This window comes from Hypomesus transpacificus, chromosome 17 (genome assembly GCF_021917145.1).
Source record: "Hypomesus transpacificus isolate Combined female chromosome 17, fHypTra1, whole genome shotgun sequence".
NCBI lineage: Eukaryota > Metazoa > Chordata > Actinopteri > Osmeriformes > Osmeridae > Hypomesus > Hypomesus transpacificus.
The window spans coordinates 9,271,516-9,288,203 of NC_061076.1; the positions used below are offsets into that span (position 1 = coordinate 9,271,516).

A 16,688-nucleotide genomic window follows, 5' to 3' on the forward strand; every position below is an offset into this window, starting at 1 on the left:
ATGAAACAATTTTACCCATGAAAAGATCATTCACTATGCCAAAGTGTCTATAGCCACTAAAAGGAGTGATTAAAATGTTGACTCCCTCCCCACTCTATCCTTGTGGACTAATCAAAGTTCAGGTGATTAGAGAGCACTGGTGTGGATATATTTGGACACTGATTCCTTGGCAGCACTGGCTCTTGATCTCCAGCTCACTTCAAGACCTGTCTCTTGTCACACACACAGAATCCCACATGGCTGAAGAGAAAATGGAGCTTAGTGATGTGGAAACATCCTTGGTGGACCACAAGAAAACACTGACCAGTCCTCCAAACATGTTTGAGCGCCTGGTCCAGCCGTGCCTGGCAGAGCTAGTGGGGACAATGTTCTTTGTGTTCATCGGGTGTGTGTCGGTCATAGAGAATGTGGAGGCAGCAGGGAGACTGCAGCCAGCATTGGTGCATGGGCTAGCTGTGGCTGTGCTGGTGGCCTGCATGGCTGAGATCAGGTACGTAGAACCTCAAGGATGCAGATGTTAAGTCTATCTATTTTTGATATTTTAAATGTCCTGATTGTGTAGTGTAGGCATTTTCTCTTGAGGACATGCAAGTTCTTGGGTAAAATAATTTCGGTGTACATGTTTGACGTTGTTGAGAAATGCAACATAATCTGTGCATGCAAGTTCAGAAGTGCAGATAAAAAAGTTTGAGAACAAGCTGACTCCATCCATAAACAAGATTGTTCTGACATATAAATCCTGTGTTCCCCGTACAGTGTGTATGTTTGACAACTTAGATACCCCAGGCAACCCTCAAAGTGCTCAGAGTTGTCCTGTTATTGGGTTGATCTATTACCGATGTCTAATCGTTGGTAATAAATAGCTAGTCCTTCAACACAAACCTGACAGATACAAAGGTGAAAGGTGGGCACTTAAGTGTGTAAAACTGCAAAACAGCACTTCAGAAAACCCAACCCAGGCAACTGACCTTTTGTATTCTTTCACAGTGGCTCCCATTTCAACCCCCCCTTCACCTTGGCTATATACCTGTGTGGAGGCATGAAGCTGAACATGGTAGCCCCCTACCTCATTAGTCAGCTGATAGGAGGGATCGTAGGGGCGGCCATGGCCAAGGTGAGGCCACACCATTGTCACCAGTATTGCACATGTATCCATGCCAATACCTGTTCACTTCCCCTCCAAGTCCTTTGACTCTCACTGTGTACATGGATCCAGGCATGCAAACAACCACTCATACAAACTATTCAGCCTCCTGTCACATACAGCAGGTTCATCAGTTCTATGTGCGTATGTGAAGCCCTCTGTGACAATGCTTGTAAAAAAGGCTATACAAAATAAAACTTGCTTCTATTGGATTTGATCAATGGCAGATTCTGTGATGTACCATTCTCTCGATCCCTCGTCCTCAGGTCATGACCCCAGCAGAGAATTATGCCCGGGCCCAGGGGGCCGCCTTCTCCCTGCTGCAGTCTGAGACGCAGCTGTGGGGCGCTCTGTTTGGGGAGGTGGCCATGACCTGCCTCATCACTATGGTGGTGCTACTGGGGGCCGTCAATGCCAAGAGCAGGAGCCCCCTGGTGCCCTTCATGGTGGGCTGCACTGTCATCATCAACGTGCTGGCAGGGTGAGTCACTGGAGCAGGACTACGCAAACGACTTTGTCCATTGTCTCGGTAATGTGATGGTTGTTTCAGGAACCACTTTTGTATCCCAAAATGAAATAAGATGGTAGAAAATAAATCCAAAGACTGTAACAATAATGTTTAATCACCCCCCCTCCCCCTATTAGGCCATAACTGTGATACGGTAACAACTAGATTAAAACTGCTTAATGAAAAGAATAACACATAAATCATGTATGATTTATGATTACGTTTTATGGTAATAATGAAGTGCTTGTCAAACAATCGTAAATAGCTTCATGATAAACTGACAGTTAAAGATTCACTGACTCAAAGTTTATATTTTGTGATACTCCTTTCCATTGCAGGTTAAAGATGGGTTTCACGTGTGTACTTATCAGCATGACGATAAGATAATCCTGTCAAACAGAAGAAGTTCATTATATATTAATATAGCCATGACAGTGTAGTTTGTTTTTGACTAAACTGTTTTACCTCTGATGACTCACTATTTTCATCAAACAGTGTAAAACTTATGGACTGTCAAGTTGAATTTTCCCTCGACACAATATAATATAGCCTACACCAAATCCTGTAGTTCAATTTACAAATTCTTGTTTTTCACTTTGTTTTCACAGAGGAGATGTATCTGGAACCTGTTTGAACCCAGCCAGAGCCTTGGGTCCTGCAGTCATGACAAACTATTGGACCTACCATTGGGTATACTGGGTTGGACCCATTACAGGAGGCCTCATAGCAGCTGCCTTGGTCAGGTAGGTGTAGAATGATGGTCCCAGAAAGATTCACTGTGTTACCAAGTTCTGTCTGGTAATGTATTCTCCAGTGGAGATCCACAAGACTGGTGGGCAATGAGTGTTGGCAAACACAACATAAACCATATGCTGTTAGCCTGTGTAGTCGTCATGATATGGATGCTTATAGGATCACAATCATGTGTTTATGTTGCGTGTATTTAAATAACCCTGGATACAAATTCTGTCTATTGTTATTACATTTTTCAGACTTCTTCTTGGAGACAAAAAGACTCGTGTCATCCTGAAATAAAGAATGAATGAATCACGTTGCCATTTCTCTAAGATGTTTGTTCATGGCTGCAACTTGTTTGTTATTTTAAGACATAAATGGATGCAAAAGTATTCACTTTTTGTCAACTTAAATTAGATTTCAGTTTCTCTGTATGTTTTAGAATTTAATAATAGTCCCTGTGCTCGTATTTCAGCTTGTTAGTGAGATTACATTTTTTTATTAATAAAAATGTATATTCATGGAGACACTAAAGCCACATTATGTGTTATGCTATCCATTGAGCAGACTGGATTATAGTTATTCTTGGCAGCAAGAGTTTGGCAAGACAAATGACACACACAACACTTCTAAAATATAATGGCAGAACAAAATGATGTTGGCTGTCACTCAATATGATCATTTTAAGTTTTAATAGAAGACAAAAGAAAGACTGAAAGCCAAACAGGGGCCTCATGTATAAACGTTGCATATGCACAAAAAGCTTGCGTACGCTGGTTTTCATGCACACTTTGTGATGTATAAAGATTTACTTGACGTGAGAATGTGCGGGCCGCGTCCGCAGTCTTGTCTTGCACTGTAACATGGCGAATTCGAACTGAAAAGTGCCGAAACTCACCAAATATTACAAAATAAAGTTACCACTACTACGTTTATGACGTTGCTTATTCAAAAAACATAAAAATAAAAGTGGCCGCCAAACAGGACACATTTTCTCGCCTCCACCTCTGTTGTCAGAACCTCGATCTCAGTCTGTGATTTTTGTCTTTTTTGCGGGTTTAGCCATCTTACCGTACTCCTTCGAATAAACGCTGCGGCTTTTTAAAATAATGTTCATTTTTGGTGCAGCGTTTATTCGATAAATAATTAATTCAGACAAAGAATGACCTCAAGAGCGCATTCATAGTACATCATCTGCTTATTAATTTATGGGAGGAGGCAACTCGGGGTCAGTCAGGGGCGGTTTTATCTAATTGGAGGCCCTGGTCAAAGACCAATTTCGAGGCCCCCCATAAGTCTCAAACCCCAGAATGAACCATTCATATATGTTAAACGGAGTATATGCCATACTATAGAGTCAAAACTGTTATCACTGCACCTTACAACACATTATTCCTGCGGACAGCTTGGATACCGATCTAACTAGACAGCATTTGCAATCAAGGTGAACACTCAAATTATTTAAACTATAGACCATAGCATTACACATATCAAAACATAACAAACGCAACAAAAGAACTCCAAACAACGCTTATTTAACTAAACTGATGCCATCATAACTTAGTAGCTTTTCAGCTTGCTGCAGGGCATTCTGGGTACCAAGAGCAATGCGAGTATAGGCGATCTTACAGCATTGTGGAACACACTTCGGTTGTGGATAGTATGTCCAGAAATGAAGCCAAGTCACTCATTTAGTGGCAAAATCCATTGTTGTGTCTACAAAATTATTTTAGATATAGTATGTTTAGCTAGCTTGCAAATCCTGAGAAAAGCCTACTTTAGCAGACCTATGTGTCTATGTGACAACGGACAGGTGTTTTGTCCCTCGGGGGTTGCCGTAGGCTGCTGAAAGCATTATGTGAAATCAATGAGGGCTGTTCGAATGGTGATGTCAAGAAAAGCAGTGGTAAAATACAAGTTATGAAAAGAGACCACGTCCTTGTCTTATTGTCCACACAATCATATCTAAAACAAACTTACAAAGAGCTCTGTTACACTAACAAAGTTGAATTAGTAATGTTGTTAGCTAGCGATGCTAGCTTTATTTTGCTAGCTAGCCTATAGCCTAACATTTACTGGGTCTTGCAGCTGTTTGATTAACTGAAATCATTATGAAATGTTATGTTCTGCTAGCCATTTGCCTACTTTAGCAAGTCACTATATTTCCAAGCCCTGATAATGTAAGACGACACAGTAAATAATTCCTCTTTCAAGCATAGAGTAACTAACAAACATAACTAGAGTAAGCTACTTTTGTCTTCCAAGATGGCGTCCCCGTTCATTTCTATGAAAAGTGCTCAGTGGCGCAGTGAGGCACGCGAGAGCGCGAGACTGGACGCGGCCATCTTTCTACTTCCGTGTCTTCCTGTCTAGCTTTAAACCATAGAGTTAATAGGTGCGTTCGACATGACCCGACTTTATGCAGCGCCGCAGCCGGCTGCAGGCGGCTGACTTGAAAAAGTGCATTCTGGTTAGACTTTTTGTCCGACTTGAGACGGCGCCGAGGACACGTCACTGTGACGTCGCCATCAAAGTACCGTGAGATCGATTCGAGAACTGCCAGCTGTGTAGCCGAGCGCATTTTCTCAAGAGCAACTGCACGGGTTTAAGTGATGACACAGCCATTTCATGATTGGCCAGACTTACACACGACAACTTTGACGCGTGTTTTGAAATATTTGGACACCTTCAGTTTCGCCAACGCTCAAAAAAGTTTAATTGAATAAAAAATGTGTTGAAGAAAGGGTTTTAGTCAGCCTCTTCACTAACGGAAAGACTAAGTTAAATTATAAATAAAGTAAGCAAACAGCGCTTGATCGGCCATGACTGACATCAACGCAGCAAACCATGAGAAGCTGGAATGTCCGACATCACAGAGCCGTTTTCAACTCCTCCCCGACTGCAAGCGGCTACTCTCGCCGGTTGTTTCATGCAGCCGCAGTCCATGTCGAACGCACCTAATATAACTAGAGTAAGCTACTTTTGTCTTCCAAGATGGCGTCCCCATTCATTTCTATGAAAAGTGCCGTAGCGCAGTGAGGCAAGCGAGAGCGCGAGACTGGACGCGGCCATCTTTCCACTTCCGTGTTTTCCTGTCTAGCTTTAAACAGTGGCTCTTTTTTTCCCTAGCTCCGAGAGCTCATGTAAATCGGCTATTGGCCAATGTGAACTTTTGTGCTTGTGCCCTGTTAGTATCCGCGAGCACATTTGCAGGCAACTTTCATTGACTAAGCAAATAAATGGGTTTCTAGTTTACCCATTTCGGATTGGTTTCAAACTTAGCAAAAATCGGGAAAAATTATTCTATGAAAAACCTAGTAGTATGAGCCAGGTTCGAGAATCAAACAAAAATTATTGGGGGAGATAGTTTTGTAAATGTTGAATAGAAACGACCGGAAGAGTCGGAAACCTAACCGAACATGCAATACCACCTACATCCACCGGGGCCGTTGCTTCAAGCCGAGGGGCGAGGGGTGGGGGCTTGCTTTAAACAGTGGCTCTTTTTTTCCCTAGCTCCGAGAGCTCATGTAAATCGGCTATCGGCCAATGTGAACTTTTGTGCTCGTGCCCTGTTAGTATCCGCCAGCACATTTGCAGGCAACTTTCATTGACTAGGCAAATAAATGGGTTACTAGTTTACCCATTTCGGATTGGTTTCAAACTTAGCAAAAATCGGGAAAAATTCTTCTATGAAAAAGCTAGTAGTATGAGCCAGGTTCGAGAATCAAACAAAAATTATTGGGGGAGATATTTTTGTAAATGTTGAATGGAGTTAATAGAATAAAAACGACCGGAAGAGTCGGAAACCTAACTGTACATGCAATACCATCTACATCCACCGGGGCCGTTGCTTCAAGCCGAGGGGCGAGGGGTGGGGGCTTGGCTTTCAAGTAATAAGCCCACACACTCCACCACAGACAAATTCTCCTGACAGAAACATCATGACCCGAATCATATGTTCCATGCTGGATTTAAGATTACATATAGCTATAAAGAATAGAATAAAATAATTGTGTTTAAATACTTGATTTGAATTGTCATTCGTTTGCAATGACAAGTGATTTATTTTAATTATTAAAGGAAATTGTACTATACGACGAGGCCACCCTGGTGGCCGAGGCCCCGTGCAACTGCCCGACCTGCCCAATGGGACGCACCGCCCCTCGGGTCAGTGGCTCATTCACGTGTGGTCAATCTCACGTTGGTTGTGATTTATAAAGGAAAGGTGAGCAACACCTGGCGTACGACTGGTTTTATACATGTGCCTATTTCTGTGCATATACTTTTCGAGTTTTGGCCGTACGCCATCTTCTGGTTTGAAAGCTGCGCAATCCTTTATACATGAGGCCCCATTGTATTAGTTGGAGGAACACAATTTCTACAACTTTGGAATCAACTCTCCTCTCATTATCTTATGAATCAACAGAAAAGACACAAACAACAAGATAACAAAATCACTTTCTCTATAACCCAATTATGAGCTTTGACAAAAATACAGCCAAAGACTGAAGGCCCAATGGAAATCTTTTGAATTTCTGGTCCCATTTCTACATTGGCTTTGTGCTCTTGGGTCTCCAGCCCCTGGTCTCTATAGCCAGACCCCTGAATACTAAAGCAGAGACGGAGGGGATCCTGCTGTTTCCATTTGTAACCCTGGGCCTCTCCCCAGCAGCGGCCCACATGGGAACACAGTTTGGGGCCTAAGTAAACCAATTACCCCTCAGCCAGGGTGGACACCTGCAAGCACGGCCAGCGAGGGGCTCCCAGCTCGGCCCTCCAGGGACTCCCCGGACGTTCCCCTGATGAGAGCCTGCTGGAATTCTCAGAGGTGGGAATTGTTTGGGCTGAAAAGCCCGCGGAGCAGACAATATTCAGCTGCGGAATTTGACATGGTCAGCCCCCAGCATCAGGACAATGTGGAGGGAGGGGTCGGAATTGAAACCCCTTGACTAGTTTAAAACGGACAAAACTTTGGGTGCAGTTTTAAAAACGTTGTTATATTTAGGTCAATTACAAAACGCTATAAAGTATTGGTTTGAGGATCATATATATATTCTGTAAAAAAATTCTGACTGTGTATATAGCAGAAGCAAAGACATTTGTCATGAAACAAAATTATTACTATGTGTAAATGGTCAAAGATCTTTTTCATTTTTATTATTCTTTCTGTCCAGAAGAAGAAATCGGAAGGAAGGAAATTAAAAGATATGAGTAAAAACTGTTACATAAACAGATACATAGCAAGAGAAGACTTCACCATTGCACTGAATTTGCTGGATTCATGAGCCTTGGTGTCTCTGGGTGACAGCAGCCGTGACAATGATCATTATGTCTGCTGGGGGCCTTGTCACCACCAGGCCATTGTGTGGGCCCCATTCACCCCACAGTCATTTACACTTTCATTGGCACCTATTTAGTCCCAATAAAAAGTTCAACACAGCAATTTGTGAATCCTGCTCAGCCAAGGAGAAGTGTGGAATAGGCAGAAAAAGCAGTCGCTTTAAAAGTCAATTCATTGTTCCTCCTTTATGGGAGGGGCTAAGCCTTAGACTTTGGGAGCTCTCAAGAACCCCTAAGCCACATCTGTCCATTCTATTTCCCAAGCTATGATCGAAGGGCAACACACCCTTTTAGAAAAATGGTTAATCCCTATCATTGCTTTGGCTATCTTACAGACATTTGTATATCATTTAATGGTAGAGCTATCTCATTTCCATCAGGGGTTTGGTTGATTGGAGAATATGGCAAGAAAATAACGCTTTTTGAACACTTGAATCAAAACCATATTCTCCTCCTAAAAGAGAATATGCATTACGATGGAAAACGGAAGTACAAATTCCTGTATCCTAAGCAGTCCAGATGTATAAAAAGACGCAATGGCCTCAGATAATGATCTTGTGTTTGTAAGACTGTAATGCTTTGTTCTTGAGACTTCGCTGTTATATACTTCATTACCCCTAGCTATGTTTCTAATTGTTTTGCATTTAGACTTTTGATGGCATACATTGTGCAATATTTTGGATAGCAATGTTTTCAAGCCAAAGTATTTAATTACCTGAACATTTGGTAAAACAATGTTATATACTGATATAAATCATCTGCCATAATTCATTGCAGTTTTTTTTCTGAAAACATTGCTTTGGTTTCTACATGAACTTGTTTGATAAAGGAGGAATAGAGAGATAGAGAGATTTATCATGAGGTTGAAGAAAAGCAGGTCTGTTTATTCACTAACCCAGCGTTTCTGTTAATCCCCACTCTGCATTGCTCAGTTCACTGGCTTGCTACAATACAGCAATGACAGCCACGCCCATCAATATGGAGGGGTGGTGGTGGTGTGTGTGAGGGGGGGGGGGGTTCAGGACTTTCCATCCAATTAGACCCAATGTTTTCATTTCTATTCGAAATGTATCTGTTCAGTTCCTTTAATTTATTTTATTAGGAAAGACTGTTACAATATCTGTTCAAGCCCTTCAACTTATTTTATTTGATAAGTGTCACATATTACAGTTTGGATTCCTTACAGTTTGGATTCCTTGTAAGGGGTAAAAAATACGGAAAGATTTCACACAATGTAATGATCAATGTTTATTTTATTTTTTTATTTGTCAGCATACAAACTGATAGTGTGCTCCAGAAATATCATCTTTACCCTGTTTGGAACCCAGATAATAAGTAAATAATCAACTACATCCATAAAAAAAATTACAAAACAAATGAAATCTATTCATGAAGAGACATAAATCCAAAAAATTGCTATATCTGTTCCGGGGACAACTCTGATACGTAGGCTCTAAAGTGAGCAGCAGTCGGAGCAGAAGAAGGCACAAAGAGAAGCAGCAGTCCGGCCTTCTATCGGCTGCTGGGGAGTGGGTTGTAAGGGGAGAAAGACAAAGGCCCAGGCTCTCTAAGTTGTGTCCCACCCCCCCCCCCCTGCCCCGCCCCCCAGTGAAGCAGGCACAGCCTCAGGAGAACCCGTAGCTCTCACCCCCACCAGGACCTCTGCCCTAGGTCTACACCAGATCGGTCCCTGCTGATTTTGCACGGAGCCACCGCAATGGCATACAGGCATTGTTGTAGCAAGTCAACAAAGTCACCCTGTGGTGTCACAGTGGAGAGACTTCGGGGATTGTGTTCCATTTAGAGTAAATATAGTTTTTAAGCAGACAGCAGGGCTCTGGAAGTGACGATCAGTCCAAGGGGAAGTCACAGGGATTCAAACGGGCCTTCCGAGCTTTGTGGTATAGAGACAGGAAGTCTTTGTATCGTGGGGCGCAGCCTAACCAGGCTTCCCCAAAGTGCTCTGACCCTGTAAAGAGGAACTCCCCACCCCCTGGCTTCACATGGCACTCTAGCAAGGTGTGGATGTGCCCGTGCCAGGAGGACCCAGACCTGGTTGCCCCTGCGGTGGCCGTCTCTCGTTCAAACACCCCACTGCGTTGGCGGAACATCCTCCCTTCTGAGATCTCCACCAGCGAGGTCTGCCGCTCCTTGTGATGGGATACGCTTCTGATGGAGCCACGGACAACTGTAGCAAAAACAAAGCAGGAAACGGTCACCAGGGAGGGATCAGTGCTGAAACAAGAAAAAGGTGATCACACACTTCTACGACCACTTACAAGAGAGTATAGTTTTATGAGTGCAATGAAACACGGTCCTTCACAGAGAATGGAAAAAGATCCAGAAGAGGCAACGATAAAGAGCGATAGATGCTCTGTTGATTTTGCTGTGGAAGTGAGAGAATACTAAGATTCAGACTTCCTTCCAAATCTCTACTCTCTACACACAAGAATCCCTCCCATGCCTTCCACTCATCCTCTACAACCATTTACACTTTCATTAGCCAGCTATTTTCTCTCATCAAAAAGTCCATGATGACGATTTGTGACATTAGGGCACAAGAGTCAGGCTATAAATGGACTTGGGACTCAATGGGCCTATTGCTTCTGCTCTGTTGCTGTCATAAGCCTGTGCGCCTTCCATTGTGTTCCCTCAGCCCCCCACATATGTTCAGCCCCATCTTGTCCAGCCACGGGTGCTGTTCTCTGGGAACAAACCAGGTCATCCAACCCCCCCACGCCCTTCCCTTCCACTACCCTCTTCTCCCTTCCCTTGCATGCAGTCTTTGTTGCATGAATTAGCAGCCCTTGGGAGAAGAGGGATCTGGGCATTTCTTAAAGATCCTGTAAAGCAAATTCCATGATTTGCTTCTCAGTACATTATATACGTGTGAAATGTTCCTGAAAGCATGTGCAAAGCGCAAAAACTTTCGCACTGAAATGTGGAATTAAACCGTTGAACAGTTTCTCTTCCGTTTTCAGCATTCTGTTACTCAGCTGGTACGATGCAAAGACAAAGTAATTAATACATAGCCTGGCTGCCAGCCCAACTTCTCCCCGCCCACAAAACAATTTGGTCAGGAAGTTGGGTCTGGAGGGTCTCGTATTGGGAACAACTACATAAAACCAGGATCTGGGCGGACCAATGAAATTGCCAGGGAGGGCTTTATACGATGATGGACAGATGATCAACAGTAACGTAATCAACAACGAAAGAGCCCTTGGGTTGAATTTGTTTTCAACAAACAACATATTACGTTGCTCTGATTGGTTGTGGGTCTATCCAATTGAGCGAAGAGGCATTTGTTTTACGAGTTCGGTTGAAACACGCCCCATAGTCACAGCCCAACGGAGAGTTTTCAGACTCCCAGGCTAATTAATACATAAAACACTCAGAGTCTGCAGGTAGGTCTGTTCTGATATCTTAAATTGATTTAGCTAGTGTTGCTGTTGTTGCTAAATTCAATAAATTCAAGGGGGCGGATATTCAATTCCTTCAGGCGACACGCCCCCCCAGTCTCAAGCAGAGAAGACTGCTGATTTTCTCCCAATTTCAAAGCCTAATTTAAAATACTTGTCGGTGTTTCTTTTTCATTCTAATTTGGATGCGTAGTTAACAACACATACTTCTGTGGTGTGATGAACTTAAAACTCATTTCCACTCAACTCATTTTCAATTCCACTTTACAGGATCTTTAATATGAATTTTGAAAAAGAGAAATAATTTGGAATAGTGAGATATTGGTAGATAAAATGAAAGATTCGTACCAAAGTCACTGGTGCAGATGGCAAGAAGCAGTTCAGTGTTGTTGCAGGGCCGACAGGCAGCTATAAGATAAAAGAACAGAAGGTTTGTAGAATCATGGGTAATGAGATACTGTATGCTGGTTGACAGAGGTGAAAATGCAGCACAGTCTGTCTATCAGTCCCATTTCCCTTATCCAATTTTAAATGTCACTGTACACTATTACATTAATAATGCAATACACTGACCAATATCTTACAATCACACGTAACAGTCTGTCATTCAGCCTGAGATTGTCCCTTAAACCCTCCCTCCCTAGCTGCAGGAGTTTCACTGACTTTCAAACCACCAACTACAACACACCTGATTACTAGGCAAGAATCGACCTTTAATCTGACTTTCAACTTTCCTCTTTATTTGTCCACAAAGGGCAATTGGCAAAAGCTAACACTTTCCGTTGACTGAAGAGAATACCAGAAGATCCTGCTATGTCTCCCAGACTTGATTCATCCACAGTAGAAACCAAGGGTCAGATGGGCCAGACACATCACAGCTCCATCCACACAATTTATTACAGATCAAAGGCTTTCATTAATCTTGACCTCCGTGTCTGACACTCATAGTACCATCATAATTGAATGACCCTTTGGTGGAGTCAGCTACCAGTAATCTACATCAGACCCCCACCACCACCACCAGCCCCCTTTCCACTCCACACAAACACACACACACACACATAGTTAACACATTTAAAAAACAGACATCACAACTGGGCTAAAGAGAATGACATCATTCTTTTGAGACAGGCACACACACACACACATAGATGAGGCATCTGAGGAATCCAAAAAGTATTTGCTATTTCAATTCAGGCCAGTGCCCTCCAGTGCCCTCCAGATTCCCTGCTCACAACTCTGTGCTTTCTGCTTTGTCCCCTGCAGACACCAGACAGCCAGACAAAACACCAGGCTGGCCAGCAGCTGCCAGCTCTGCCGGGTGCGATTGGAGTCAGTCTTTAATTGAATAATGAACTGACTTTTTGGGCTCTGAAATTGGCACCTAGTCCTCAGAGCCCCTCCACCACAACCTAATACCTCACAACGTTTTACAATAGTACCCTTTTACATGGCTGGTACACTGGTTTTATGTGTAGTGTCATAGTAATTTAAATGAAAGGTTGTAAATGATTAAGCCAGTAAAATTACTGTATTTGATACAATTTCACAAATGTAGAAAATTAAGATCCACGTCACACACCTTTCAAAAGCTTAGAACAGGATGGACACATAATTATGATATCACAATTATACCCACCCTGCAACACACTTTTGCCCAGGTTTGGCGCTGTGCTCCGGTTTCCAAGCAACTCGTATCTGAAGCCCACGGGCCGTCGGCTGATATCGCTTTCCAGGTTGGCCTGAAGAAAAATTGCTGATTTCTGCGGTCCATCTGCCCGAAAACAGAACACCTGCTCCGGACGCCCTTCATCAGCCAACAACAAATCCAGTTCCCCACCACGTTCGATGTATACACTGGCGCCACGGAAGTTGCGGAACGGTTTGATGCACACTGTTGTGTGGCGTGAAGATGAAAGATTGGGCTCCAGGACAACCCTCAAAGCTTGGTTCGGGTACACCCACTCTACCGACCCTTCCGTGCAGCGCAGCCGCACCTGCTGCACCGTCCGAGAGTGAGTTTCACGCGCCAAACCACTGGATACAGAGCACATGTGAGATGGGACACTTGTTATGTCTGGGACAATCATAACAGCCTCAAATTAAGACTACTCCATCTAGCATAGGCTACTCATAAACAAAGAAAAGCGGTTATTTAACAGATTAGTTCTGGTTAGATAAAATAGGACACTCGGTACTAGGCTACATAGGTTCGCTTGTAAGCGAAAGACCTATAGCCAAAGATTATTTCGAACTCAAACCAAAAGTGGTCAAGAAATTCAGACGGAAAAGCTAGGCTATCGGATGTTTGATGCAAACACAATTTAATCTGTTTTGAATAAAACACAAAATTATGTTTGAAACATATAAATATTCTTGTCTTAACTGAAATCATGTAGGTTACTATAGTAATACAACTTACGACTGCCTTTTGCCAGCTAAAAACCCCATTCCACACAGCCTATACGCACGTCTATTTCTACTGCGAATCAATTTGAAAATAAAAATACATCTTTCAATCTATTGAAACATTGAAGTTAAAGTCTCACCTTCCACTCCAGTTACACAGGTCAGCCGTACACTGTCGCCAGTATAAACACAGTAAAGCTAAAAAGACCGGCTTTAGTGACATTATATCCACCATCATAAACATGATCTCCAAAGTAAACTTGGTGATAAAACATCCCCAAGCACAAATTGTATCCCCAGACTTGTTCGTATAACAGAGAGGCTCTTTGAATGTGAGCCTATCCGCTGCTGTGACACTTATGAATGTGACTTTTCACTGCATCATACCACCTTTGTCATTGATTTGGGCGCGTGCGTCCGAGGTCGTCGTTGCAGGTCACAAAACGTTTCAAGCGTAGGCTGGGATATATAGATTTCTATCATAATTTCAGAAATTAAACTTTACTAAACGAAAACATTAGGTTACTTAGGTGAGTTTGACCTAAATGATTGGAAAGCACTGAGCTATTCACTGGTGGTAAGTGCACGGCCAAATTTAAAATATAGGCTTTGCCAGTGTGAATGACAGTCCATTTAACGCTGTAAGTCTCATTGTCGCTTTGTCTTAGCTTTCTTTAAAGACAATCCGGAAAAAGGCTCTGGCCATCTGTTGCTTTGCGGGACCAACGTGCAGACTCTCAACAGCTTTAATGGAGTATTTAGTAGGCCACTATCGAATGAAGTATCCCACAATAGTTGATTTCTTGAGCGTTTTCCTCATTTAGATTGATCCTTTTTCAAATTAATAATGTATTATTCTGCAGTAATGTTTTTCACTGATAGTGTACCCCAGATTAACTCCTGAGGCTGGAGCACACGTATTTCTATCCAGCATACTGAGTCCATAATTTTCCAATCCACATTTAGACATGTAATAGCCTAGCATTATAGAGTAAATAAGTAAAGTGGGACAGTGGGTAAAGTGGGAGACTTAAAGCTTGATCATCTGTGGCTTCATGTGTAAATACTGATCAAAACTCAGATCATCCTTTGAGGGTAAGGGCTGAATTGGTGGGGTTCTATATTTGTGATATCACTTTTGGGGGAGTGGCATGTGTCTTTTCAACAGCAGGATCTCCAAAATCTATGAAAAGTGAAATGACATAGCAATATGATGCAAATATTGTGAAAGTAAAACTTGGTTAAGGGTTTGTAATTACCACATATATTTTGGTAATAAGTAAAAGTGTAGCAGGAAATCTTGAAATGTATTTAAAATAATTGAATGTTTTTATTGACAGCCATTTTGTCTCTGTCCCAGTTTACCAGTAACCTGTTAGCAAAGTGGGACAGAGTGTTACTGGTAAACTAGGACAGCCAATAGTCCTTTTAAAGGGGGTTTGTGTACCTTTTTTCTGTGTTTATTATGAATTTATATGTCAACAATGATTGCATTTATTAATAGTAACTACTTTGGGATAGGCTATAATTTACTTATTTCTTGTAAAACAGTTAAAAACGTATTTCAGGATAGAACAGTTAAACTACAGGGAGGAAGATGAGGAACGAGAAAGAGAAGATAAGGGCAGGGATCAAGAGAATGTTGAATAAGTATTAGTGCATAAAAGCTGCCTTAGATTTTTTATTTCGTGTAAAGAAGTTAAGTGTTAAATGTTTACCTAAATAGAATGCTGTCCCACTTTGAAAGGTGTCCCACTTAACCAATATTGCATCAAAATATTTGGGGTTTGGTCAGCAGAGATTGAAAGAAGGGTCATTCTTCCTGTGTTAGGTCTTTCATGTTTTTTCCTCATGAATAATTTAAGGGAGACTTTAAGCTTTTCATAAAGGTATCATGTTTGATAATATGTTCATGACAAAGGTGACGTACAAAGCTATTTTTCTGGAAGTGTCCCTTACCTGTATTCACCCTAGGTACTGCAGAGACTAAGAGAGTGCCTCATTAAAGTATTTGTTCTGGAACTACCATTGAAAATTAATAATTATGGATATATGTCCGTAAATGGAAGGTTTGACCATTTCCACAAATGTAGGCTAATTGATTAATATACAAAAATGTTTAGACGTATAGGCCTACTCCTCTTGCGTTTGCGCTTCATCTAGTTGTCGCATGTAGGCTCACATTACACATATCTGGGGTGCGTTTCCCGAAAGCATCGTAAGCCTAAGTTGATCGTAGAGTCCATCGTACGATGGATCTTAGTTGTACGGGCCGTTTCCCGAAACCATCGTAGCTAAAGAGGCACTTGAAAATCGTCGTAGATCAACGAGAGCTCCAGACCAGTCGTAGATCGCTAAGTGCATCGTAGCACAGAGACTCAGTGGAGACACGCGTAGGCCGACCATGAAAACTACATTAAACTCATGCTGAAAGTTACTTCCGATGGAAAATAAGATTTTTCTGATTCTCTTTTTACGCCAGTTACGCTGGAACTGGAATATTTCTTAGTGAACCATACAAGTTTAACTGCCGAAAAAATATCAGAATCCGGTTTATCCTCAAGTAAATTTAGGTTACACAAAATAATTTGATTTAGTGGGTTTGGCGCATGCAATGAAGGTATTTAAAAAAAAAAAATGTCAGTCTTATTCAAAATACTATAACATTGAAATATGGCTGTTGTAATGTGCAATAGAAACTAGAAATGCATTAACGTAACGCTTTTACGAGTACAATAACACAACAACAATTGAACATTGAAGATGTTTATTAGAATTATAGGGCTGGTAGCACGCCAAGCCCGGTGGATGAAGAGGCTGGTGGCAGAGCCGAGCCTGATGTTAGGAGATGGTGGCGCCCAGGAAATGGAAAGACTCCACAGGGTTGACTACGAAGTCACACAGGGTGAAGGGGCTGGGAGGGAGTGAAAACTCGTACGAAAATCATAAAAGCCATTGAAGATAGCCTAAGTCCTGCACTGCAGACTTGTCCCCTCTGATATGGGGAATTAGATGTGGTCTGGGATGTGGCAAAGTAATCCAGTTGTGACAGCCTGCACAGATCTTGACACTGAGGCCTTGGCGAGCCCATGTCCATCTCCAATAACCTCCAGAAAACTGCCAATGGCATAGA

At 42.3% G+C, this 16,688-nt stretch overlaps 2 protein-coding genes across 2 annotated transcripts; one reads left to right on the plus strand and one right to left on the minus strand.

Annotated features, from left to right (window-relative positions):
• The first annotated feature begins 130 nt into the window (after positions 1 to 130).
• aqp8b (aquaporin 8b) lies at positions 131 to 3,168 on the plus strand. Its single transcript, XM_047038682.1, has 5 exons — positions 131 to 490; positions 988 to 1,114; positions 1,411 to 1,625; positions 2,261 to 2,395; positions 2,645 to 3,168. The coding sequence occupies exons 1-5, from the start codon at positions 237 to 239 to the stop codon at positions 2,685 to 2,687; spliced, it is 774 nt and encodes a 257-aa protein (XP_046894638.1). The 5' UTR covers positions 131 to 236; the 3' UTR covers positions 2,688 to 3,168.
• A 6,177-nt stretch (positions 3,169 to 9,345) lies between these two features.
• LOC124479833 (meteorin-like protein) lies at positions 9,346 to 13,897 on the minus strand. The gene is made up of 4 exons (XM_047038752.1): positions 13,696 to 13,897; positions 12,786 to 13,183; positions 11,495 to 11,554; positions 9,346 to 9,915 (listed from the first exon to the last, which is right to left on the minus strand). Exons 1-4 carry the CDS (start codon positions 13,797 to 13,799, stop codon positions 9,578 to 9,580), a joined length of 900 nt encoding a protein of 299 aa, XP_046894708.1. The 5' UTR covers positions 13,800 to 13,897; the 3' UTR covers positions 9,346 to 9,577.
• Positions 13,898 to 16,688: the final 2,791 nt, after the last annotated feature.

Coding starts and splice junctions, on each gene's coding strand:
- aqp8b (XM_047038682.1), top strand. CDS start 237: ATGGCTGAAGAGAAAATGGAGCTTAGTGATGTGGAAACATCCTTGGTG. Junction 491..987: donor GCCTGCATGGCTGAGATCAG/GTACGTAGAACC, acceptor ATTCTTTCACAG/TGGCTCCCATTTCAACCCCC. Junction 2,396..2,644: donor ATAGCAGCTGCCTTGGTCAG/GTAGGTGTAGAA, acceptor TACATTTTTCAG/ACTTCTTCTTGGAGACAAAA.
- LOC124479833 (XM_047038752.1), bottom strand. CDS start 13,799: ATGTTTATGATGGTGGATATAATGTCACTAAAGCCGGTCTTTTTAGCT. Junction 13,184..13,695: donor CTGTGTAACTGGAGTGGAAG/GTGAGACTTTAA, acceptor CTCTGTATCCAG/TGGTTTGGCGCGTGAAACTC. Junction 11,555..12,785: donor GGGCAAAAGTGTGTTGCAGG/GTGGGTATAATT, acceptor TTTATCTTATAG/CTGCCTGTCGGCCCTGCAAC.